At 55.8% G+C, this 26106-nt stretch overlaps 1 protein-coding gene across 4 annotated transcripts in view; it reads left to right on the forward strand.

Moving 5' to 3' along the window:
* The first annotated feature begins 213 nt into the window (after nucleotides 1-213).
* The window catches only part of CNTFR (ciliary neurotrophic factor receptor), a 37535-nt gene continuing 11642 nt past the window's right edge, over nucleotides 214-26106 (forward strand). Inside the window, exons 1-5 of one of the 4 annotated variants that reach the window (XM_035016434.1) lie at nucleotides 214-395; nucleotides 8144-8253; nucleotides 12733-12807; nucleotides 19998-20082; nucleotides 24304-24537. In XM_035016434.1, the coding sequence (XP_034872325.1) occupies nucleotides 12799-12807; nucleotides 19998-20082; nucleotides 24304-24537 (328 nt within the window). In that variant the 5' untranslated portion in view covers nucleotides 214-395; nucleotides 8144-8253; nucleotides 12733-12798. Of the gene's footprint in view, nucleotides 396-8143; nucleotides 8254-12732; nucleotides 12808-19994; nucleotides 20083-24303; nucleotides 24538-26106 lie in introns of all 4 variants that reach the window. The other 3 variants (XM_035016431.1, XM_035016433.1, XM_035016432.1) reach the window with 3 other exon arrangements.

Raw genomic sequence — 26106 nt, forward strand, 5'->3', positions numbered from 1 at the left:
TGCCAAGGCGGGGGCGCGCGAGGGCAGTGGCCGGGAGGGGGTCGTGGCGCGCGGCCGCGGAGGCGCGGGGAGACAAGGCGGGAGGGGGAGGGGAGCGAGGGCGCGCGCGGCCGAGCGGGCGCCCGCGGTCACATGGGCGAGGGAAGGAGGGAGGGAGCGCGCGAGGGAGGGAGGAGGATGGGGGGGTTAAAGCCGCCGAGCGCCGAGGAGCCGGTGCAGAGCGGGCAGCTCGGCGGCGGCGGCGGCGGCGGCAGCGGAGGCGGTGGCTCCAGCCGGCGCGGCGCGGGGCTCGGCAGCGGGATCCGGCAGCGGTGCTAGCTCCGCGCTCCGTGCCTCGCTCCCTGCCCGGGGTGGTCGAAGAGCGAGGCGCGGAGTCCTGGTGGCCCGAGGGCGCGGTGAGTACGCCCGCGGCGGACCGCGCGCGGCCGGACCCTCAGACCCTCCGGCTGACCGACAGACCCGCGGCCCTCGTGCGCGCGGGAAGAGGGAGAGGGCACGCGTGGGCCCGCGACCCGGGGGGAGAGGGAAACGGGAAAGTTCGAGGGAAACTTTGCCCGCAAACTCTGGGGCGGGGGCGCGTGAGAAGCCGCCCCCCGCGCCCGGGCGCGTCGGGGGGTTGGGCGTGGTGATGGTGGGGGCGGACAATCGGCTGGGGGGAGGTGGCCAGGGCGGATTGTCCTAGCTTCCCTATTCTCTCTCACCCCGCCGCAGCGCGCGCGGGGTCTGGGAAAATTCCAGAACTGGGGGGTCGTGGTGACCCCCGCGCGCCCGGAGGCGGCTTCCTTCTCCCGCAGAAATCTAGACTTCAAAGCGCCCAGGGATGTGAACGGACGGTTGCGCGTTTGCCAGCGTATGTGTGTCCGTGTGAATCCGCGCGCGCGTGTGTGTGTGTGTGTTGGTGTGATCTTGCCTGTGTGTGGTTTCCTCGTGAGTCCGCCTGTATGTATCTCCATGTAGTGGGTTTCCTTCAGGGTCTCTTTGTAAGACCTCCTGTGTCGTGTGTTTGTATGAGTCCGCTTGAGGTGTATCCCTATTTCTTTGTGAGCCTGCCCGTGTGTGTCTCCCCCCAGTGCGGCTGGGTGACTCTGTGTGAGCCGGCTTGGGTGCCCCTGTGTTGCTCCGAGAAGTGGATCTCCCGGTGCGTGGGGGCTGGGCCGCGGGGAGGTCACCAGACGGACAGCTCTCCTCGGTTTCTCTCCTCTCCCGAGCCTCTCCTCCTGCGGCTAGCTCTCGCACTCGCTCGCTCCCTTGGCTCCCACCCCCCTTCAGTAGCTTCAGGCGGGCAGGACTATTTCACGCCTTGTTGAAAATTCAGGATTTTCTTTCCCTTTCCGTCTAGTCTCTCTCTTTGAGAAGCGTCTACGTGTGTCTGTGTGACTGGCAGCTTGTCTGCAACACTAGGTGTGTATCTGCATGCCACTGTGGGAGTGTGCCTGTAACACTAGTTGTTTTGCTTATAACACTTGGTACATTTGTGTCTGTGTCACTGGGGGTGTTCATGTGGCTGTAATCACGGAGGTGGGACTTTGAAATGCAGAACGTGTTTGTGCATTTACAGTTGCTGTATGTCCAGGGGGTCTGAAACTGTATTTTTGTGTGTCTAACTCTGGGTGTGATGGTGTATCATTGCCTATGTGGGGATGGGACTTGAACAGTTGAATATTCCTATGGCTGCAGGGGTACCAGGGCTTGAGGGGCCTATGTGTCTCAGTAAACTATGCCTCTCTGTCTCCACTGTCAAAACCCACACAAATCCTCTGAATTGGTTCTTGGGGTTCCTGGTCAGGATTGTGACATGGAGCTAAGGTTCACACTCCATCAGGACTAATACTCCAACAGATCCTGACCTTATACGAAGACTAGGAGTTTAAAGTTCACATTCAAGACTTCTTGGGAGTTCAGAATTTATACCCAGGTTCACACTGGGACATTTAAATTCATATGGATTCACACTCCGAATTACCAGAACAATGGGACTCACACTCAGATTCACACTTAAATCCTGGGGCTCATATCCAGCTCTACACTTCAGCCCTAGGGTTTACACTCAGACTCACATTGGGACTCCAGGCTTACACTTAGATTCACATTTCTGTCCTGAGGCTCATAGATTTACATAGAGACCTAGAGCCGATGCTCAGAATCTCACAGGGGTCCTAGAGTTCACACTTGGTCCTCATTTCAGAGTCACACTTACATTCTGGGCCTCATACTCAGAGTCACATTAAGACTAAGGGCTCACACAGACTCCCATGGGGAACCTGGGGCTCACATTTGAACTCAAGGACTCACATAGGACACTGGAATTCATGAACTCATGCTTCCATCTTAGAGCTCACTCTCAGATTCACACTAGCAAGATTCTCACTTCCATCCTGGGATCACTTAGGGACCCAGTGTTCACACTCAGACTGGTATCCCTGGTGATTACATTAATCTCACTTCCATCCTGGGGTTTAGACTCACACTAAGGCTCTAGTGCTCACACTCAGACTTATGCTTCCATCTTAAGACTTTTATATTCCCCGTGGGGGCCCTGGGGTTCACACTTGGAATCACACCCAGTTATGGTTCCATCCCGGGGCTCACATTCAAACCTAAACTAGGATGTGGTGTTTACCCTCCAGTGAAACTTGGAACTCATAGTCAAATATACCCGTATTTTCTTTGGTTTATGGTGTGTATCAGGGCAGTTGGGTAAGGAACAGACTGTGACAAGACATGTCCCCTCCAAAGGTGGGGAGGAGAGGGGATACATGTTTGGGCATGTCATTCACTTGGGCTGTGGGCTGATGGAGAGGGTGGAGGGAAACCCTGACCCAGTTAGGGTTAAACCTTTCTCCCTTTCTTTCCACAAGGAGACTAGGCTATATTGGCAGGAAGGTCTGAGTGGCTTTTTGGTACAGGAGTGATAGGTACTCTTAGAGTCTCCCACGTGCCATGTACATCCCCCTTAATAGTTTTGGGTACCCCTTCTGTGGTAACAGAATCAGGTGTAGGGGAAAAAAGACTCATGTCCTCCCAAGACATTTCTCTCACCACAGTCATCCTTAGTATGGGAGGAGTGTGAAGGTTGACTTGGTAAGAGGGTAGACCTCTGGCTCCTTTGAACATTCCACGGTGTTGGATCTCAGATTCGAAGGGAGATGGTAGCCCAGATCTGTGGTGAGAAGGTAGCTGAAGGAGGAGACTGGACTGAAACCCACCTTCCCCTCCTCTGCCCTGGCTGGAGAGGAGGGGTAGGGGCCAAGTTATATCATATCTGACACTGTCTTCTGGAAGGTCTGTTGAGCGCTTACCTTGTCTCTATGTGTGACCAGTGTTCTCTCCCTCCCTAGAGGAGCAGTAGCCCTGTGGGGGAGAGTTGGGCTAGGTTGTAACCTATCCCAGGACTCCACCTGCCTTAGAGACGCTGCTGGGCTTACATGCCCTCCCATTATGGAGGCCAGCACGTCGGGGCTGCCTGAGGTGCACAGTCACCTCATGGGCACCCCGAGGGCAGTAGAGATCTGGCCCTCAGCCTCAGATGGCTGGGCTGTGTCAGCTCCCTGTCCCTGAAGGGGACACATGCTCCCCAGCCCCCCTATGGGGGTGGGGGGCTTAAAGCCAAGGCATCCTGCTCTCTGCCCCCCCATGGTGAGTTGAAGTGTAAATGAATCAAAACATATGGAGCAGATTTTCTTTGAAATGCAGATGGGTTGGGGGGGACCATGTGTGCCTGGTTTGGTGGGAGAGGGGTCCCAGAGAGCAAGGAGGCTGAGAAGAGAGCTGACCCCTCCTCCAGACGCACCATGGGGTGAAGGGAGTTGGGGAGACCTCAGCTGTGTAAACTGTGGCCCTGGGTGACCACATCCACCCAAGCTCCAGCTTCCTGTGGGGAGGGGCTGGGGAAGCAAGTGGTCCCTGTGGGCTGAGAGTGCTGAGGTCATCACCGCCCTTTACCCTGTCTATAGAGGCAGAGAGCCCCCAAAGCACAGAGCCATGCTGGGTTGGGGGTCACCAGAGCCAGGAGCTCTGGGGGCCAAGGAGTGGAAGGGGGAGCTGGGGCAGATGTGGGGAAGTTAGACCCTGCTGCTTGCAGAACCAGCTCCCAGAAGCTGGGGCTACCGCTATAGTGGAAGGAACTGAAGCTAGACTATGATGGTGACTTCTGGTCAGTGCAAGAGCTCCTGGAGTTTAGGAAGGGACTGAAGAGTCCTCAATCTTGCAGGAGTTTTTCCAGACCTGGGATGATCGGTATGCCCCACCGTACACTACCTATACTTACCCTTCACAAAACTCAGCAAGGTTACATAGTAATTGCCTGTGAGCTCTGTGGGACCTGGGGACTGGGTCTGCTTTGCTCACTACTGTACCCTGTCCCAGCACAGTACCTGACAGGGATTGGGTGCTCAATAAATGTTGAGAAATGATAAATAAAATCTTTTAAAAGGGGGGGGGCACGTGGGTGGCTCAGTCGGTTAAGCATCTGCCTTCAGCTCAGGTCATGATCCCAGGGTCCTGCTTCTCCCTCTCCTCCTGCCCCTCCCCCCCCCCCGCCACCCCCGCTCATGCTTGTGCTCTCTATCTCAAACAAATAAAATCTTAAAAAAAAATGTTGAGGAATGAATCCTTGAGTGGGACAGACCACGGGGAGAGGGGACTTTCTGGAGTTTGTGGCTTTGGATCCAACACCCTCTGTTGTATTACCCCTATTTGGCTCAAAGAACCCCTGAATGATTTGCAGTCTAGACTAAAGGAAGGACTTGCCTGCAGTCAGGGAAGGAGTGCAGAGGATAGGGGGTTTCTTCCTTGGAAAGGTCAGGACTAAGGGAGACTGGGGCAGGGTGATGACCCTGATTCTGTGGCAGAGGTTGGAGGTTACTTCTGTCCTCTCCCCAGCTTCAGGATTTTTCAGAAGGTGGAAAAGTCCTTTTCTCCTCAGGTGATTGTGAGCGTGTCCCTTGGTCTCTCTAGGTCAGAGTTTCTTGGACTCTAGCCAAGGCAATGGACCCCACCTCTGAGCCACTGAGGCTAGGCTCTGAGGTTGTCTAGCTGCTGTGGGCACCACAAATTGTATTGGTTATTAATGTCTGTCTGAGAACAGGGGGTTCGGATCCTAAAAATATCCTATCCAGCCAGAGCCTAGGAATTGCTGGTGTGGGCTGGTGTAGCAGTAGCTGCATCTTGATAAGACAGACACAGAGCTGGGAGACACTGGAGAGTATGGGGAAACTGAGGCAGCATGGACAGGAGACAGAGTCTCTGTTTTATACGGAACAGAGATTTATAAAATTAGTGGTGCCCGTTCTTCAAATTATGGCAACACTTAGGGTAATCTGTTATTTTATGCTGCAGAGAATTTCCTTCTTGGAGAGTTTGAAGATACATCTGATATCAGCCTACATAAAAATTAAGTAGTCAGTAGTAACCATTTCAAGTCCAGCTTCAGGACATTCCAAAATAAGTGTGTGGCAAAGAAAAAAAATCTTCCCTAAGTAGACTTTTCTGAGCCACTGCCCCCAGCCTTACCTCGTGGAGTCCTTCCCCACAGCCTGAGTCCCAGTGGGGTTCTTGCACACCCCCTTTTATAGGCCCCCACCTCACTTCTGACCCTTAGGCCTCTGTGTATCCCCTCTTCCCAGGAGATGGATGCTGCACAGTGGTCCCAAAAAGGTAAGAAGATCCCAGCCTTTGAGGGCAGATGCCGTGTGACCTTGGCTTGTAAGCTGACCTTTCTGGGCCCCTCTGTGAAATCGCAGGATGGGGGGGCTGGGCCCTAGCCCAGGCCCGGAGAGAAGGCGGTTTTGGCACTCGTCCAGGTCCCTGACGTCAATGACTCTCCAAATAATGGAATCAATATTGGGGGGAGCAAGCGTGAACCAGGCCCCAGCGATTAGAAACAGATCAGCACAAACCCGCCCGCAGCTGATTCTGATAGAGCTGCCTTGGAGAGCTAGGGTGGGAGGCCTGGAAGGAGGTGGACCCGGTGCGGGGCTCAGGAATGGAGGTGGAGCCACGGAGTGTCCAAAACATGAGGGTGCACAAGTAGGCAGAGATTCTGGGGCTGCCTGGGTTGGAATGATGGGGTAGGGGCCGTTGAACTAGTCCCTTTCTCCTTTGAGCCTGTGGGGTTCCAAGGCTAGGGGAAGTTTGTGAATGAAGACTTTTTTCAGCCAGTGAATGATAAAGAGTGGGCAAGGGGAGTTCAGAGTTCATGTCTCTGCTTCCCAGACTTGGGCTCCTAGGCCATGTTAGGGGTCACAGGTTATACCCAGGGTAGGGGAGAGTGCTGAGTGAGACCTGAGGGAGATGATCTTTTGCTTGGAGGCAGAGGGCATTAATCCCAATTAGAGAGATGGGTATTCCCTCTCAGTTGGGAGTCAGGCCTCCTCCATCAGCCTATGTCCCCTCAGCCTCCTAGAAGGCAGCAGGTGAGGACGGAGAGGGCCATGGGGTCCATAGGGGGCTGGCCTGGTGGCAGCTGACAAAAAACAAGAAGAAAGGCTGGGGGAGCAGCTGTAATTATGGGGCATTTATTATTAATCAGATGAAATTGCTGGAAGCAGCTGGTGTAATGTGCGTAGCGATACACTCTGCATGCCCCCCCAACATGTGTGCATGCAGACACACACACAAGCCACACACAGCCTGAGCCTTGTTTGCTTACAGTTTTTTTCTTGTGAAGGTTGGAGGGCTCTTTTTTTTTTTTTTAAGTAATTTCTATACCCAACATGGGGCTCGAACTCATGACCCCAGGATCAAGAGACACATGCTGTACTGACTGAGCCAGCCAGGAGCCCCTGGAGGGCTCTTTATGTGTGTCTGTGTCTGTTTATGTTAGTGTGTATCTGTGTTTTTTCATATCAGCCTGTACCCTCCTCTCCCTCAATTGTCTCCTTTCCCGACTATTCTTTGGCCTGATGTGTGTCTCTCTGTCTCTAACGTTCTCTCCGTCTCCTTCTCTTGGGGCCTATCTCTTGGTGTGTCTGTATCTATTACCACCAGCCAGCCTGTCTCTAACACCTTATTTTAGTTTGTGGCCATCTCTCTCTGGTTGCATCTTTGGGCAGAGTTGGATGACATGGAGACCCTTTCTCATGGGTATGTGTTTAGGCACCTGATCATGCCTTTGTCAGACACATCTAGGACCTGTTTTTTGAGGGGGGGGAGAGGAAGTTGGACACTAAGGATCTCTTGGGGTCTTGCAGAAGGTGAGGGCTCTGTTAAGTGACTGGAGCCCAGAGAAGCAATAGTGGCTTTCAAGACAGCCCTGAGTACAGTGCTAGCTCCTTTATCACCTGCCAGTTGTGTGACTTTGGACAAGGTGCTTTTGTTTTCTGAGCCTCAGTTTCCTCATCTGTAAAATGGAAGCAGGATTACCTGCAAAGGTTGTTTTGATGATTCAGTACAAAATGTATGTTAAGTACTTATCATGATACCTGACTCATTAAGAACCCTGAACAAGTGTTAGCTGTTACTATTATTACTGGGAAAGGCACTGTGCAGGCAAGAGAGCGAACTGCAGAAGTAAATTAGTATAGCACAAAGGCTTTGGAGCTAGACTTGGACTCAAATCTATGCTCTGGAACTGATCAGCTATATGGTCTTAGGCAAATGACTTAACCTCCCTGAATCTCGGTTTTTTCAGCTGTCAAATGGGGAATAATAATAGAACCTACCTCATAGAGAAATCACGAGGATTAAATGAGATAATGCATATAAAGTGCTTGATACAGTTCCTGGTACATAACAGATGCTCAATAAATCATAGTGGTGACGAAGCAGAGGAAGAGGATAGTATGATGGTGGGTGTTTTTGCCCTGCCAGTGGCCACATGAGAAAGTATGTGATGTTCAGGTACTTGTGCCTGTGAGTTGGTTGTGTGGGAACTTTGGATTGTCTGTGGGTGTGTATGAGTGTGTATGCACATGTGGTGTTAGGCCACTTCTGGCCTCCCTTTGTCCCTGTGGTTTAGAACCTGAAGTCAGCAAGGGGTGCCGGAGGGAGTCTGGACTATTTCCAACTTTCCCTCTTGTAGACACTTAAATGCTGCTGCCTCAGTCTCCCCTTCTCTCGGTGAGGTTGTATGGAATGAGTTCTTTGTTGGACTTAGGCCTTTGGCTCCTCTGTGACCTCTGATTTGTGCCCTTTGCCCTTCCAGAATCCAGCCTTGTCGCATCATCCTGCTCCCTTGGTTTTGGAAGTCTTGGAAAAAGTTGGTCTGGAGGAGGAGGACATTGATGTGCTCTGTGTAGGGCCAGTGGTGAAGAGGTATGTGCTGGGGACCCAAATGAGGCAGGCCAGTCTCCGGGCATCAGGCTGGTGCGGTGGAGCTACAGGTTTGGGGATGTGAGTGAAGGAGGGGCTGAGATCCCTTCCTCCTCTTCCTCTGTTCTTTCTCTTGAGGCTTTTCATGCCCCTCTGATAGGTTCATAAAGGGGAAGGGACTTACCTGCAGTCACACAGGCAAGGGCAAAGCCAGGTCTACCCAGAGAGGGCTGCGTCCTGGATGTGGGAGTATGTTCTGTCTCATTGTCTGGCTCCCTTTCTGCCCCCAAAGCATCTCTCTGGCTTGACTGGGGGAGCAGCTGGGCTTAGAATAGATGGGATGGGGGTCGGAAATTCCAAAATCTTCTGGGGCCAGCTATGGGGCTGGGCTTGACTCTCTCTGCCTTTCATTAAGGCCAGCCAGGGCCCCCCATTGGCAGCCCCGGGTGGGGGCATCCAAGGAATCGAGGCACTGGAGCGGAACGGAAGAGCCTATTGTCCAAAACCCGCCAGAGGCCCACAAAGGCCAGCCGGCTTTTCATCTCAGCTCCCAAACAGACTGGCCATTTTCCCGGCCCAGGAATGGGGGACTGACTGACCCTTCAGAACTAGGACTGGGGTGTTGTTGGGTGGGATGGGGTATCCCAGGCTGACACATGGCCATAAAAGGGACTTAAAATGGAGCTGGGGTTCTGAAGAGGAAGGGAGGCCCCAGAGGGCTATAGAGAGTTAAGCTTCCAGTCTCACTGTTCCCAGGGGACCCAAGGACAAGGGTAGGGTATCTGATAGAAGTTCCGATTTACACAACAATAGATAATAAATATTTATAGGGGGCACACCTGGGAGGAGTCTCATGGCTTGTTAGTAAAGTGAGTTACTGCTGTGAGGGCACACAATCCTCCCCCACAATTGGGAACATCTTATCTCCCAAGAAGGGGGCTGGAGAAGAGAAAGCTAGTAGTGGTCAGGCAAGAGACTGGGCTCCCTGCAGCAGGAGGGACTGAGGCCAGACAGCAGGAAGGTCTTCCTGCCAATGAACAGTAGCTCTGATGCCCTGACCATATCTCTGGGGATCCCAGAGGATCACAGAGAGCAGGGGAGGTAGAGAACACCCCTGGGGGTTAAGGGTTAGGCAGCTTCTGTGGGCCGCCCCCCACCAAGAGGAGGCTGGGAGGGAGGACTTGGCAGTGCTGTCCACCCTCCCTCTGCAGCACCTCCAGCACCACTTTAAAAACAGCTTTTTAATTTAACAAAGTGGATGAAAACCTGTTTTTGGAAATAAAAGATATCTGCTGTCTCCCAGGCTATCACTCAGCCCTTGCAGAGAGCCTCTCTCCCGGTTTCTCCCCGCTGCTGGTGGCTCCTTTCCTCTCTGTCTCTTTTTTTGTTTCTGCTCCGTGGCCCCGCAGCTTCCCCTTGGCCTCCCATTACCACCTCCCATATCAGCCTCCCTGGGAGTCTCATCCTCAGTCTCTCTGCATCTCCTTTTGTCTCTCCTTTCCGGGTCTCTCTTCCAGGGCTTGTCTCTCTCCTGAATCATCTCTGTCTCCTAGCCTGTCTCAATCTCTGTCTCCCTTCCCCGCCCGCTTCTCCCCCAACCCCTGCTCTAAATGGGTCTATTTAAAACACCCGACGCTGCCAAGTCAGAAAAGCGTCTCCTGATAAAGCGCATTAGGCCGAGGGAGGGAGGGAGAGGGAGGAGGAGGGAGGAGGGAGCAGCGGGCAGATGGATTGATCCAAGCCTGTAACCCCATTAATCAGGCATCGTGGATCCTCCTCCCTCCTCCAGCTTCAGCCCCTTCTGAACTAAAAGCCCCTTAAATATTTATCACCCCTCCCCCCAAGGGGTGAGGGGAGGAGTGTGTGGTCCTTGGTGTGAGCATCCCCAGCTGTTTGGTGCTCCCCCAGTGTGTTTACAGATGTGCACATGTGCTTATATGTGCACGCATGGGCGTGCATACCTAACAGGCCCAGGGCCCATCTTGTCTCCCTTCACCCCCACCATAGAGTAGCCCTGGAATCTGACCTGGTTCTTGCCCTTCCTGAAGAGTTGGGCAAGCAGAATAGGGAGAACTCTGGGGTCATTTGGGGGTCCTCAGACCCCCCAAAGCGCAGTAACTGGAAGACTGGGTGGCACTGCACCATCATTCTCAGAGGGCAAGAAGGTGAGCTGGGGTCCAATGTCCAGATTCCCCCAGATTCCCAGAGCAAGACGTAACTTGGGGAATAGAACTGGGGACTCCATGCTCCTGAAGTGCACAAAGGTAACTTGGAAGCCTGGCTGAAGTTCTCCCTTTATCCTCAAAGGGTAGGAATAAGACCTGGAGGTGGGTTTGGGGGCCTCCCTTTAAACTCAGAAATTTAGGGACTTGACCTGGGCCTGGGTGGGGGTCGTCATCACCCCCAGAGAGTAGGAAGATGGCCACTCTCTGGGGTGATGTGGGATTGGGTCCCACATCTCATGGCTTATTGATCCCCCCTGGCTGCAGAGGCGTCAACCCTGAGACGAGAAGGGGTCCGTCGGAGTTGGCCTGAGGCAACTTCGCCCTGGGCTGGGGGAAGGGAGGCCCTGGCCGCCCTGGGCGTGAGGAGGGGCCCGGCTCTGAGCCGAGGGTCCCTTCCCCCTCTCCTCCCCCAGCATCAAGTGCCACATCTCCTCCTGACTCAGACAATTAGATTCAAAGGATGACCTCACTGCCTGCCGTCCCTCACTCGCTCCCTCTGCTAGCTCGCCTTGCTCGCTCGCTCGCTCGCTCGCTCGAGGCGCGCTCCTTCCTCCCCTCCTCCCGGCCCGCTCGCCGCCTCGCTCGCTTGCTCACAGCTCAGCCCGGCCCCTAGCCCGGCCGCCCGCGCGCCCAGACTCCCGGTGTTGTTCCGGGGGTTTCCTACCCCCCGGGCCGCCCCGGGCCTCCTGGGCCCCAGCCCCAGCCCCGGGGGCCCGATGCCCGCGGGCTGCCTGGCGGACCCACGGAGCGCCGGAGGCACCGACGGGGCGCCTGCGCGGGGACCCAGGTCAGTGGCGGCGCGGCCGCGGGGCCGGAGAACTTGTCACCCCCACCGCCGCCGCTGAGACGCCCCCGCCCGCGCCCGCCCTCCAGCCCGCCTCGGAGCTTCCCGCTCCTTTCTCGGCCCCCGCCCCCCGCGGCTGCTCGGCGCGCTCCCCCTGCCAAGCTGTCTCTCTTCTCTTTCTCCCCCCCCCCCACCCAGCCCCCCTGCCTCTGCAGCCGGTGGGAGGGACTGGGACTTCCTGAGGTCCCAGGGATGGGGCCGGGGCCCATTGGCTGCAATCGGCCCAGGCCTCTGAGAGAGGAGGGGGCTCTGGCAGTGTCCATTGGCCTGGGGGAGGGGACCACCACCCCCAGGGGTGGGAAGGGGGCTACCGAGAGAGAGGCCCAGAGTGTGGGGGTGACATCTACACAGAGGGGGATGAGCTCTTGATATCTTTCTTTTCTCACATCCTGTGGGCCTCTTGCCTGGCTTGATTTGTCCCCACCTCCTAGCAAACTTTAGTCCCCACTGCCTAGTTTCATTTGGTCCCCACAGCTTGTGTTCTTTTGGGCCTGTCACCTGGTTTCCCTAGACACTGCTGCCTGATTTCTTTTGTTGGCACTGTCCGCTCTCCTTAAGTCCCTACCACCTGGCTTTATGGGATTGCCCTACCTGGTTTCCTTACATCCTGTCTGGCCTGTCCCGCCTGCCCGGTCTGCCGTCTGGTGTTTGCTCCCCTGCATGGCTTCCTTGGAACCTGTCATACTCCCTTTAGGATAGAGCATCAGGGCCCAAACGACACCTGGAGCGGTAAGTGGTAAGGATGTCGACAGCATTGCCAGTTGTTCCCGGGTTGGGGCCTGGCCAGCACAGCTTGGATTCCATTCTGCCTGGACAGCGACACAGCTTCCTTTCTTGTGATGGGGGGCAGGGCTACAGGGTCCAAGGACACTTCAGGATTCTTGTCCTCAGTGATTGGTTAGAGGAGCACTGGCTTGGCCAGTGCTGTCCCCATCTCTCTTTGGGCCTGACAGTGATGACAGGGCCTTGGCAGGGGCTGGGGGTTGAGGTCTGGGCCACATCTCCTTCTCCTTACCTTGCCTCTTGCAGCCAAGCCTGACAGGCAGGTGCACTCCAGATAGTTGTGGGCACAGAGAGGATTTGAAGAGGTTCGGGATCACACAGCAGGTGGCTAGGTTGAGCGCTGTTGCTGATTCTCATCCTGGAGAAGAGGGGTTGCTGAGGGGAGGAGGCAGGAGGGGCCCTGGGGTGTGGGCTGCTTTCTGGGCTTCTCTGGCTCCTGCTACTACCAGTGCCACCCCTTCACCCAGGGGCTTCCTCACCCCACCCACCCTGTCTGGCTGGGTCTGTGCTTACTCCCAAATGCTGGGAAAGCAGGGCCAGGGGAGGAAGGAGCCATCTAGGAAATTATCGTATCTCCTTGCTTTTTAAGGACCAACAAATTTCCTCCTTCCCTTTTCCTTCCTTCCTTAGGCCACCCTGAGCTTTAGCCTCCACCCCTCCAAGTGCAGCCTGGGCAGTCCGAGGTCCCAGCATGGAATGACTGCTGTGAGTGTGTATCTTTGTATTTCCCACTGCTGGATGTGGGAGCATGAGAGGCTGAGGGTGGCTGGGGGACTCTGGGTTTCTGAAGGTGCGATGGTATCTATGTGGAAGATAGACTGCTCCGAGTGTGGGATGGCATCCATATGTGAGACTGTGACCGTTTTGAGTGAGCGCGTGTGAGAGTCTGCGTGTGTGACTGTAATACGTGTGTGCATGCACAGCGTGTGCGAAGCTGTGGCAGTGGGTGTCCACGTGGGAGGCCGAGATGTGTGGTCATGGTGGTGAACTCTGAGTGCCAGTGTCTGTGAGGCCGCCTGGGTGTGTCTGCGGAGGTAGGGAGGGCTTTGGGGAGCTCTGCCAGCAGTAGCGAGAGTCCCAAGTGTGGGCTACGTCTCGGGGGGAAGTGTGCCCCAGGTGCCGTGTGACCCTGAATTGCTGGTGTGTGTGTGAGCATGTGTGCGCACATACTCAGGCCTGTGTTTGCCCATCAGGAACAGATTGCTCTGGCTTCCCCACTGCGAGGAGGGAGAAGGCGGGGGGAGGATGGCTTGCTTTTGCCCAGCAGCCCAGAAGCTTCCTCAGAAGTAGTGTGTGCAGTGTGCATGCATGCTAGGGGGCAGGGACAACGGGACACTGTTACATGAAGACAGGCGAAGTTTCTGTCCCCCTCCCCCCAACTCTAGCTCTGTCAGAAAGACCATCTTCAGTTCTTTTTGTTAGAAACCAATGCTTCATATGCAGTGCCGCCCCCCCACCCCACCCCTGTGTGTGTGTGTGTGTGTGCGCACGCTTGCAAGCATAGGCCTTTGAGGGTGTGTCGGCACCATAGCAGTGATGGGGCCAGGGGTGGGGTGTAGTGAGAGATGCTGAGGCAAGTAGGTCTTTGTCCCAGCCCCCGAGTCTGCAAAGCTATTCTGTCCATCTTTCTCTCTTCATGGAGGGCCTGCAGCCTCCTTCTTGCCCTGCCTCATCAGCTGGGAGGCTCCCCCACCCTCGCCTGGGAAGTCTCATTCAACCCTTTACTCTGCCCACCCCCCAGCAATGAATGGGAGTTCTTCCAGCTGTCTCACCTCCTGCTGTAGTGGTTTGTCGATCCAAGAGGAGCAGCCCCCACTCCCTGCATACTTAACCTGACTGGTGCATGGCCCTTTTCTAGGTAGAGGGGTCCTCCCAATTCTTCTAGAAGCAAGAAAAGACCCTGGACTGGGGCCAGGGGCTACGGGATTTGGTGCTTGTGAGCCAGGTTCTGTGAAGTTGTCTAGAGCCCATGTACCCATAGGGAAGATAGGCGCTTATCTGCTCCTTCCTCTTCCCCATTTGAAGGGCAGGGGACTGGTCCAGATGACTTTCGAGGTAGAAAGCCCAGACCTTTTGCACCTAGAGGGTTGCTTAAGCCCAGGCCTGCATATATGTGCGGATATAAGCCCATGCCAGGTCCGCAGACAGCATGCAGGGCCCTGAGTAGGGCTCCACATTGTGGGCATGGGCCGGTAGGATTCAGATTCCCACCTCCCCCAGGCACCTCCCCGCTGCCCAGCCAGGCCCATCATGGGAACGCCCCAGGCTCCCCCCACAACACGCCTGCACACACGTGCAGCAGGGCATGCACATGCTGATCTCAGGGTCCCCACGGTGCAAGAGGCTGGAGGTGGGGGGTTTGAGCACTCAGAGTCCGGGCTGCTGCCAAAATCCATTGGAATCTTGTCCCCCCCAGGCCCCCATCTCCGGCTGTGGAGGTCACAATAGCAGGTGCGGATACCCACTCCCCCCCAAACTCATTCACATTGGGCCGCCTCCTTTTCCACAACCTCAGCCAGCGGCTGGAGCTGGGGGACTGCTCCCCCTGCCTCCCACTGGTGCTGAGCGTCTCCTGCCCCCTTCTATGGGGGGAGACGGGGGCCTACATTTGGGTGGGGTCCTTTCCCCTGAACATTGGGGCTTGACCCTGGAGTGGGTGGACATGTGGTAACGCAGGAGGAGATAAGGCTTGAATCCCCTGAACCCAGGCACGGCTCCTATGCCCCTCAGTGTGGGGGCATCAGTAGCTGGGAGGAGGGCCAGGTGTAGATTCAGAGAGAATGAGCCAGAGACAAGAAACTCAGAGATAGGAGGTAGAGACACCACAGGGAATGGGAGCCTGCCCAGTGGCCAGCCAGCCCCGGCCCCAGGAGCTGGCCCCTGACCCAGGCCTGCCCCCTCCCCAGTGGGGGGTCTGCTGGGCCAGCTGCCAGGGGCCAGACCTCCCTCCTCAGTCTATATCCCCCCCCCCCAACACTCACACACCCTCTGGACTGCTCAGGCCTCTGCCCCCGCCCCCACCACCCACGCTGTCCAGGCTGCCTAGGCCTGGTGGGATCTGGGGGCCTCTTGGTCTCAGCCCCTCCTCCCCCTCCCGGAGCTTCCAGCCAGCCCTGACTGTCCCTCCCAGGCTCTCCCTCAGCCAGTGCTGCTCCTCCTTGCCCACCACATCATTGTCTCTGTCTCTGCCCTCGCTCTCTCATTTTCTCTCTCTACCTCCAAGTGAAGGTGTCTCTTTTCCTTGCTCTGCCCTAATTCCTCTGCAGGTCTGAGGCCTCTAGAGTTTCCCAGGCTTTTGAGTCACTTAATCCATGCTGTGTCCTGTCCTGTGTTCTTGCCTTTTCTCAGGATGGGTCCTCTACAGCTGTTGTAGGGAGAGGGGAGGAGGCGAGGCCCTAGGACAAAGTGTCTTTTCCCTCACACTGAGGGATTCTGGAGTCGGGGGTTACCGAGGCGGACTAGAAGCTGTGGAGATGTCACCTTGGCCATGCTATGGGTTAGATGCCCTCCCACAGATATGAATGTTCCTGACCTCACCCATCCCTGTTGGGGTGGGTAGTGTAGGCCGGTGACTTTGGTTGGATTTCAATTTGGGGGCATACCACATGGGCCTCCCTGTTCATTCATTCTTCAGACCAAATTGAGCCTACCTGACCCTCAGCACACCCACCCCAACTAACGCCCTGAAGTCAGAACATACTGTTGGACATCAACACTCACACACAGTTAGAGCTGGGCCCCAGCCAGTGGTGCTCAGAATCTCCCACTCCTACTCTGGATGTGGCCGGGATTCCTGAGGGCTGGGCCTCTGTAACCTTCTGCAGGGATTAATAGGAGCTCTCCAGACTCACACCTCCCCATCCTCAGGTCGTGCCTTCAGCTGGTCAAGGGGTGAGGGTTGGGGGCACAAGGCACCTGGGACCTTGCTGGGGCTGGCAAGAGGGGTCTTGGGCCCTGGATCTTAAGCCAGACTCAGAAACTGAGTAATTGAGGTCCCTAATCTGGAGCCTGTCACTGTCTGTCAGCGTCCCTGCCAGTGATTGCCAGCCTCTGTGGTGCCGCTGTTATTCTGTGTGACCGTCCATGTTACTGAGTCTGACTGTCAGCATCCCTGTGTTACTGTGGATGCACCGTCATTGTAACTCTCTGTGACTGTCCATTTCATTGCATCTTTGATTCTGGGGTTATTGTCACTGTGATTTTGTCTGTGTCAACAGGTGTCATTGCCCCATTTGTTGGTGCCATTATTTATGACTGTCACTCACTACATTGTCACTATAATGACTGTCAATATCCCGGTGTGTCATTGTCAACTATACACATGGGTCATTTTCACTGGGTGGTGTTCTCACTGTGTAATGGTGTCTTTGTGTCACAGTCGGACAGTGACAGTAAATTGGGGGCCCAGGATTTGTCTCTTGATGTGTCACCTGTGTGTGTATAGTGAGGTTCTGTGTCAGGAGAGGTGCTGAGCTCCTTGTGTTAACAGGGGGTGTGGGCTGCTAGGTACTGGCCTCCTGTCTTGTTGATGAGTGCCCTCTGTTGCCTCCTCATTGTGGGGCTGGGGCTAGAGGCCAGGCTGGCCCGTGCAGGGGGTCTACAGAGAGCTTCAGCCAGTTTGCATAGCCCCTATCTGAGGCTTTATGGGATTTATCCTCCAGATCTATCCCAGAGCCATGGGGTGTGGACTTGGAAAATTCTTGGGGAGGATGCTCTTTGCCCTGGGATGGGTGGCCCGAGGTGAGCTAGGGCAGGGTGGAGATAGAGCCTGGATGCCTCTGGCCTCAGCTTCCCTACCTGGGAATGGACCCAGCTGGGACTCTGAAGGAAGGGAGGAGTGAAATTGGCTTGGGGTTTTCTGGATCTGCAGGGGCAGAGATGGGGTGGGGTAGGTGGGGTTTTAGTCTTCCCTTATTCCCTGGGGGCTGCACTCCTGGATCGCCAGGGAGAAGCCCTACAGCCTCCAGGAAGGCTGCACTGACACCATCCTCCCTTAGCACTGGAGGAGCTAGGTGGGCTTAGAGAGATGCTCTAGGATGGGCACAGGGACCCTCTCTGGATCTGTCCCTTTCTCTGTCCTTGAATCTCTGCCCATCCCCTGTTGTCCTCATCTCTCTTCCTGGGTCTCTTCTCCCATTTCTCCCTAACTTGGTCTCTACTTGTCCCCCGGGTCTTGGCTCGTGGCTTTCCTTCTCTCTTGGCCTCTTTCCTGCCCCCTCCTGGGGTCTCTGCCTTTTCTGGGTGCCCCCAGCCATGCAGTGTCTGTTTCGGTACCCCATCCCCCACTCTCTGCAGCACTCGCTCTCGGCAGCGCCCGTCTCCCATGGCTGCAGCTCCGTTGGCCCAGGGCCCGGCCCTTACAGTAACTCATCGGGCTGATGGAGGCGACTTTGATGAAGAAGCTACCCCTCCCCCTGAGGGGGCCTGAGTGTGTGTGTGTGTGTGCATGCGTGTGCACGTGCGCGCGTGTGCGTGCGTGCTTATATGCAGGCACACTCATGCCAGGCTGTCTTCTTGCCCCTGCACCCCCAACGGGGACAGGAAGGAGCTGGGAGCAGAGGGCCACCCTGTCGCTCTTCCATCCTGTGATCCAACCTTGCTCCCTTCTGCCTCCCCGGGCCCTGGTTCCTGCCCCCACGTAGTGGGCAGTGGGGCCTGGCACTGACATAGAGTGTCTTCCCGGCTGTGAGGAGAAAGGCACGGACAGATGGCAGAGGTGGTGGCAGAGCGTCTGAGGCCTACCTGCAAGGGTTGAGGTGGGGAACCAGGTAGGCCTGTAGCCTCTTGCCTGCCTCTCTTTTTCTCTGCCTCTCCCTTCCTCTGAATTCAGACAGTCCCTGGGTTCATTTTCTGGCCCCACTGCTCGCTGACTGTGATGTTGGCCATCGTCTTCACCTTCTAGGCCTGAGGAGTAGTGGAAGATAGGGGAGTGGCTGAGGGTCAGGAGGAGCCAGGCCAAGTGGTAGCTAAGGCCCTGGGAGTCCCTGAAGTGGGAGGGGTAGCCAAAGCCACCTGGGGCCTAGAGAGAGAAGCTGTGCCAGGGAGGGGCAGGAAGAGCACCTGCTGCTTGGCTGGAGGAAGCCAGGTGCAGAAGGGGGGCCTTGCCTGGTGAGGGCGAAGCATCGCCACAGGCAGGCCGGAGCCCTGTCCCATACAGGAGCCCCCGGAAGTCAGATTCTCTCCAGTTCTCCCACTCACTGCTGCAGGCTGACCCCCACATTTGTCTCCTCCCTGCTGTAGCTCCGTTTGCAGTTTCTCTGGCAGTCCTCTGGCTGTGTGTCTGGCTGTTTGTCTGGCAGTATTTCTGACAGTGTCTCAGGCTGTGTCTGGCAGCGGGTCTGTGTGTCTGAGTGTCCCTGGCACTCTTTTCAGTGGTGTGGATACTTCCTGACGGAGCATCTGGCTATATGTCTCTGGCTCTCTTTCTAGCTGTTTTTTTGGGTGTATGCCTGTTTGTGTCTATCAGTTTCTCTGGTATTTCTCTGCTTGTGTGTCAGGCAGTTTCTCTGGCAGGGTTTCTGACAGTGTCTCTAGTCCTCTTGCTATGTCGCTCATGGTTTCTGTGCCTGTGTTTCTTGCTCTTTCTCTGTGGGTAGGTCTGCTCGCATCTGGCCGAGCCTTTTCCAGTATTTCTGGTGGACCCTTTGGTCCCGTGTCAGTCTTTCCCTGACCATGCCTCTGCCTGTTTATCGGGTCATAGCTACCCGTTTCTCTGGCTTTATCTGATGGTGCCTCACACAGTGTCTCTAATGTATCTCCTGCTGTGCGTGGAGCTCTTTCCCTGGGACTCTGTGTGGTGGTTTGGGGCAGCGTCTCGGCTGTGGGTCAGGGTGTATCTCTGACAGTACTGCTCACCCTGCTTGAGTGTCTGGCAGTATTCCTCTCTAGATCTCTGTTTCTGTCTGGTTGACGGTTCCCCTCTCACTTCACACTGGGGTAGGAGAGAGTCGTATTTGAGGCTTTTTTCCTGCGGGAAATAGTTATTTCCCTGCCCTCTGGTGTGATCATGTGTTGGGGGGAGAGTGGGGGCAGGCAGGTGGATCGACCCCATGAAGCAGGACACAGATGAGGGGACCCCTGGATCCATCCTGGCTTCTGGGGACATCCCAGCTGTGCTGCGTGTACCTGCAGAGGTGTGTGTAGACACGACGCACATCTGGGCTGAGGGTCTCAGGCTCCTGGGGCATGTGTCTGGGGTGGAGGATGGCCTGGGGCCCCTGCCAAGGACTTACATGTGAAATGCCCTCCTTCTCTCATGGTCATTGGGTCATTGTACACTAAAGCAAGAGCCGTATCTGACCTTGGTGCCCTGCTGCTGTGAACATCCCAGAGCCCAGGGGCAAGGCTCACGGAGAGGTGGGGGTACAGATACAGGTGGGGGTGCAGATTCGAGGGACTTCAGAGCATCCGGGTTTCAGGCTCTCTCCCCAGGAGCACAGCAGGGGGCCTTCCATTCAAGGCAATTTGGAGAAATACAGACCTCCTGTTAAGTTCAAACATTACCCTTTCGGTTTGCAGTGCTTATAGCTAATTAGCCAACCTCACCAGTAAAGTTATTTTTTTTTTTTAGAAAAATGGCCCTAGCATTACCAGTGTTCCATAACTCATCCGTGGTTGACTACATCCTGCAACCAGCAGCCTTAGTGAACAGCAAACCACTGTAGGTTGCCTTCTACCATCTTAGCGAGCCTTTGCCTACAGATGCCAATAATGTTGCTTTCTGTTGCTCGAAAGAGAATCCTGAGCCCCATTAAGAAGGGCATTTGGGGTCAGGGTGCCCCTAGCCCTAGGGCTGGGATCTCCCGGTCTTGCCGGAGAACAGGAGGGGCTCCCCGGGAGGTTCCTGCCTGGGCTGATGCTGCCCCTTCCCCCGCCACCCCCCTTTCTCCCAGCAGATGGCTGCCCCTGTCCCGTGGGCCTGCTGTGCTGTGCTCGCTGCCGCCACCGCCGTTGTCTACACCCAGAGACACAGTCCTCAAGGTGAGTACTGGAGGAGAGGATTTTGGGGGGCAGGGTGGTGCTCCCTGCTGACCCCCACCCAGAGCCGAGCATGAGCCCTCCTTGACACAGCTGTGTGTGTCCACCCAAGACCACACACCGGCATGTCCTGGCATTGTCACACATGCACACCCATGAGTCCTATGGCACTGATATGCTGGGTGACCCACTGGTGTCTTACACACACAGTCCTCCAGTCACTCCACGTGGTCCCGTGCTGATGGTATCTTTGGCTTGATGATCCATTCCTCGTCCCGCTAGAGTGGGTGTAGGGTACAGGCAGGTGGGATGGGAGTTGGGGGCAGCTAGGGGTAGGGCCCTGTATAGTATCTTTGAAATGGGATCTCATTTGAAATGGGGGTTTGTGGGGGTGCCGTGGAAGGCACTGAGAGTGACAGAGGCCAAGACTACTTTCCCGTATCCTAGAGGGAAGATGGAGACAGAGATGGTAGACTGAGAACAAGATGTGGGGATGGGCAGGGTGAGCAGTGGGAGGGGGCTGACACACTAAGGAAGGGGATAAGTCAGCTGGAATGGTTGGACGAGGCAGAGATTGCTCAGGCTGGACCATCGGCCGCCTCCTGCCTTCCCCCTACCATTTGTCCAGGGAGGGCTGAGTTCTTACTGCAGCCCACACAGCAAGAAGCTGCCCCCCTGCTGGGAAACAGGTGCGCTCTTAACTTGACCACCAGCGCTCAAACTGCATTTGAGGCAATACCTCACAGGGCTACATCAGCATAAGGTCTGACCTCGAAACTCCTCAAACACGCTCTGAGGTGTAGGGAGCTCTCCCCTTGGATGGGTCCTGCCCCCCGCCACCCTTGGCTGGGTTGGCTAGAGGCAGAGAGGGTGGGGGCACTTCTGGGGCCCAGGCACAGAGCACACCTTGCCACCCTCAAGGCTGTGGGTTCAAGGAGGGCAATGAGTCAAGGCTCCTGTGCCTTCTTCCTTGAGAGACCGACACTGAGACCCAGAAAGAGCCTAGCCCACCCCAGGGCTACTCCCCAGTGGGCAGGGGGTGAAAGGACCACCAGGCCAGCCCATTAACCCCTGCCTGCAGTCAGTCTGTCTTGGGCTTGTGTGCTGATCTCACCTGCTTGGACCTGCCAGTGGCCATTCCCACCGGCTTGGCCCCTGCCCTGTATTATGGGTAAAGGCAGAGCACGTGTGACCAAGGGCTTGAGCGTTAAGTCTGCATCTCTGAGAGTGTCTAACTGTCCTTGTCCATTAAGGCTGTGTTCTTGTGTGGATGAGACCATGTCCCTGTTCGGATGCATTTCTCTGTGTGATTGTATCCTTGGGGGCTGTGCCCTGTGTGTGACATTGTCTATTTATGTGTGACCATGCTCTTTGTGGGGCTTTGTCCTTGTGGTTGAGACTGTACCCTGTGTGGTAGTTTGATAGTTTTTCTCTGTTTCTGTCTCTTTGCATGTCTGTGTCCCTGTTCAGTTGTCTCCCTGCTGGGAGACTGTGCCCTTATGTGTAAGTGTGCCTTTGGGTGACATTCCCTCCCTGTGCATGCGTGTGATCATCTTGTACGAGGTGTTAACCGTCCCTGAAGTGGGACCGGCTCCCTGTGTAACTGTGACCTTGTGGACAGTTGTTCTGTGTGTGTTTGTTCTTCTTGTGGTGACTGTCCCCATCCTGTGTGTGTGGCGATGTGAAGTTGCTTAGGATGCCCGGGGGGACTGTTTCCGGCATGTGGTCCCCATGTGAGCCCGTGTGCACAGGTGTGCGGGAGCCGTCAGCTCTGTCCTTCTGTGTTCTCCATGTCCATGACCTCATCCTGTCTCTGTCTCTCATACTGGCTTCTAACAACCTTTTCACAGCTGATTCCTTTGGAGCATTTGTCACCGCGTCAAGGCCAAGAACCCCATCCTCCCCCTGCCGCTTGATTTAATTTCCGAAATGGACAGCACATCAGTAGGGGCACCCACGGGGCGGGAGGAGAGCTGTCCAGAGACAAAGGATTAAATCATTGCCATCTCTGGAGCTGTTGCACGGCTGTGTGTATATTGCCGTTGTTGTGTTACTGTAGCATTTGTGACAGTGTGTGTCTTGCGTGATTGTCATGTCATGTTGCCCCCTCTACCTCCGCATTGTGGCCTGTAGTTGTCTTCTGTCATTGCCTTGTCATGTCTTCCTTCCTGCCCTGCCCTTACATTGTTGGTTTGTCATTGTTGTCACGTTGCATTTCTGTTTCCTTTGTGAGGCAGACAGGGTGATTTGGGAACATTATCCCATTGTCGTTATATTTGTTGTGCTCTTGGGTGGCTGTACCTGCCCCACAGTATTAAAGAACCACACTGGGTCCAAGTTTGTTCTGAGCTGCTGTTGGTCAGTGTTGCCGTGTTGCTGCTGGGACCATGGTGGCCACACCCCCTCCCCTACGGTCAGTTTTCCGCCTCCTCCTCAGGCAGCTGGATGCAGAGCCTGTGCTAGGGGGGGGGCGGGGGGGGAAGGGTTCAGAGAGAGGGGCTTGGCATGTTTCCTGGAAGCTCCAGGTTTTGACAGGGGAGGTTGGAGGGGGGCTCAATGGCTAGGGCTGGTGGATTGGGGGAGCTCTATGGCTTGAGCCTTGGACACTGGGCCTCTGGTCGGGGGGAGGCCCCCATTCAGTCTCTGGTCCTGCCTCACAGCTGTGGCCTCCAAGGCCCCCAGCCACCGCCCTTCTGCCGTTCATCCTTTGTTTGGCTGGTCCCAGGCCCCACAGACCAGTGGTCAAGGCTGGCTGGGTTTCCTGCTTCCCTCTCCTCCAACAGGGGACAGGGATCGAGAGGCTCAGAGAGGGGCAAGACAGAGGCAGGCAGCGGGGGAGAAACCTGAAGACACGGAGAGAACCTGGCACAGGAAGAGTGACAGAGGCAGCAAACAGGGACAGATGTTCCAGCACAGAGAAAAGCAGTACTGGGGAGGGGGCTGCAACGGAGGGAGCGGGGTGGCTGGTGGCATAGGGGGATCCCTACCCCCTGCAGTCCTGGTGGTGTTAACAAGTCTAATTAAGAGGCCACTGGCCCAAGTTAATTGGCTTGTTAACAGGAATTGCCTCTGAAAATCCCCCAACTCAGCAGGGTGGCTCTCCGGAGGGGAGATGTAAGGGAGTGTTAACGAGGGATCCCGCAGCCCTCCCCCCCTCCCCCCCGCCCCCCCGCACCGCTGCCCCCTCCCCCCCCCACTTTGCACTCTTCCCCTTCCACCCTCACTCCACAGATCTGGCCAAGACCAGGGAAGCATCTGTCCTTCCAGGCTTGGGGGGCAGGATGAGGAATGAGGAGATTCGATTCGCATCACCCAGCTCTGCATGCCTGCCCCTCCTCTGGAGATCTGTGTCCTCTTCACCTCCCCCACCTAGTGCTGCCTCCCAACAGGTGATCCCTCCCACCCTTCCACTCCAGTCTCCTGGGTTCAGTCCATCACGCCTGGGTGGCCGAGGCCAGGGCTGGGGTTTGCTTTTGGCTCTGACAGGCCCCTCCTGGGGGCAGGAGAGGAACGGTCAGAGAGCTCTCTCGGCCCCAGCACTCCCCTGCATGCCCCCCAATCCCAGCAGTTCCTGTCTCACAAAGTTGATAGCTGCCAGGAGTTCTCTAGGGCTCCCATCCTGGATCTTCCTTCTGCTGCTGCCCGAGCCCTGGATGGTGGAAGCGGGGGCAGGTTAGGGGCAGCTTGTCAGGGCGATCAGAGTGGGAGGGAGAGAGGCAGGACAGGAGACAAAGATGGGGACAAGAGACAGAGAAAGGAGTCCAGAAGTAGGGCCCCTCAGCTCCAGCTTGCCTGGGTAGCAGATATCAGTGGTTGGGGCTGGGCCTCTAGGTGGCAAGAGGTTAGGGTCACGGGGGTCAAGAAAACCTCTTGTAGGACCTAGTGACTGGAGGTGAACTGGGTCTTCACTGAGATTTAACCCCTCCCAGCACTCTACACAAACTTTCTCCCACACACATACACACCGAAGATCACCCATTCACACACAAAATCCGTAGACATGGGCGCACACACACACACACACACACACACATATTCTGAGACACTCACAGCTAGAGATAAATTTTAAAAGCTCCTCATCTCCTGACACTCACACCATCAGACACAGAGCTTCTTGGCCTAGACTTTGCACTCAGAGGCTCTCGTCTATGCACATTCACCTGGTGGTGCTGGGCAGGGCTGTGACCTGTCACTTTTGCCCTGTGCTCTCCCTGCCCCCCACAGAAGCACCCCATGTGCAGTATGAGCGTCTAGGTTCAGATGTGACTCTGCCATGTGGGACAGCAAACTGGGATGCAGCAGTCACATGGAGGGTAAATGGGACAGACCTGGCCCCTGACCTGCTCAACGGCTCTCAGCTTGTGCTCCATGGCTTGGAACTGGGCCACAGTGGCCTCTACGCCTGCTTCCACCGTGACTCTTGGCACCTGCGCCACCAGGTCCTCCTACGTGTGGGCTGTAAGTGTTGCTCCCAACCCCTCGTCTGACCGCCCCTCGCTTCACTCAAGAGGATTGTCAGTGAGGCTTAGACCCTTGGCTCAGATCAAGTCCTCTTGGGGGGGGGGGGGGGGGGGGCTGCAGCACCCTGACCCTTGCCCTCTGATCCTATCCAAGCCTTTTCTTCTGACCTCTGAGCCCAGTGTTTGCCACGGAGTCCAGACCCTGGGCATTTTGCACATGTATCCCACTCCCACCTCACCCGCGGAGGTCTGTGAGATCCGGAAATCATGTTCCCTGTGACAAGATGGGCAGAGGAGGGCTAGCAGGGCGTGATCCTTCCGGGGCCTGGTAGGGAAGAATCCTAGGGTCACAGCTCCAAGCTGGAGCAACCCCACTCCATTGTGTGCTCTCACAGGGGCTGGTTATGCAGGTAGAGGAACGGGTACTCTGGGAGGCTCCAGGGAAGAAAGAACACTTCCTGGAGTGGGGGGCACACGGAGATTGGGAGATTTGGAGGATACATTGACAAAGTCACTTCTGGCAGAGAGCTAAGTGTGACTATAGGCCTCAGAGGCTGGGAGGGTATGAAAGGGCCACTTGGGCTGGTGTAAATGGGGGAAGGGAGCTAAAGGAGGGGATGGGGCAAATCATGATCCTAGAAGCTAGGGAGTGACTTGAGCAGGGTCATCATGTTCTTAAGAGATCCTTCTCATGGTAGTGAAGAGAGACAGGTTGGATGGCAGCAATGCCAGGGCAGGAAGGAGGCTGTTGCTGGATGCAGGGGAGATGATGAGGACGAGGGACCAGGGCATGGAGTCCCTCACTGGTTGGACCTCCAGGAGTTGGTGGTGGATTGGAGGTAGAGAGGACAGGAGCGTAGAGAGCAGGAGGCGTCAGGATGGCTAGTGCTACCAATCCCTGCAACAGAGGCAAGGTGGAAGGGTCAGTGGAGGAGAAGATGGTATGTTCTGGGGGCACCTGCGTGGTTCAGTCAGTTCACCGTCTGACTTTGATTTCCACTCAGGTCTTGATTCCAAGGTCCTGAGTCCAGGCCCTGTGTTGGGCTCCGTTGGAAGTGGAGCCTACTTTAAAAAAAAAAAAAAAAAAAAAAAAAAGATAGTGTGTTCTGTTTGGACAGTAGTATGCAAGTCATCTTATTTTGGATTTCCCTAGAATCAGATCCCAAGATGAGAGTTTATATGCAAGTAGTTTATTTGTCAGGTGGCAGAAACGCCGTAAGGAAATGAGAAAGTGCTAGAAAAAGGAAGTTAAGGGGACCAACAAAGACGGAGTTATCCAGTTATCTTCTGGGCGACTGCAGCTTCGCCCTGTGAGAACTCTGAGAGCCCAGGCAGAACATGTACCTGGGAGTTCTCCCGCCTGAGTGGTGAGGGAGTTCAGAAGCTTATATACTGACTCTTACCCATCCTTGGTTGAAGGAGTCTACCGGGGTGGGGGTGGGGATGCTTTAATTCCCCCCGCATTTTGGCCTGATGCCTCAGCAGGCAATGCAGATTTTAGTGACCAATGAAAGCTCTTAGGCATATAACTACAGAAGAGGGCAGTAGGTATGGGCCAGGGATCTGT

This window comes from Mirounga leonina, unplaced genomic scaffold, assembly GCF_011800145.1.
Source record: "Mirounga leonina isolate KUSES-001 unplaced genomic scaffold, KU_Mleo_1.0 Mir_170, whole genome shotgun sequence".
In the NCBI taxonomy this organism is placed as follows: Eukaryota; Metazoa; Chordata; class Mammalia; order Carnivora; family Phocidae; genus Mirounga; species Mirounga leonina.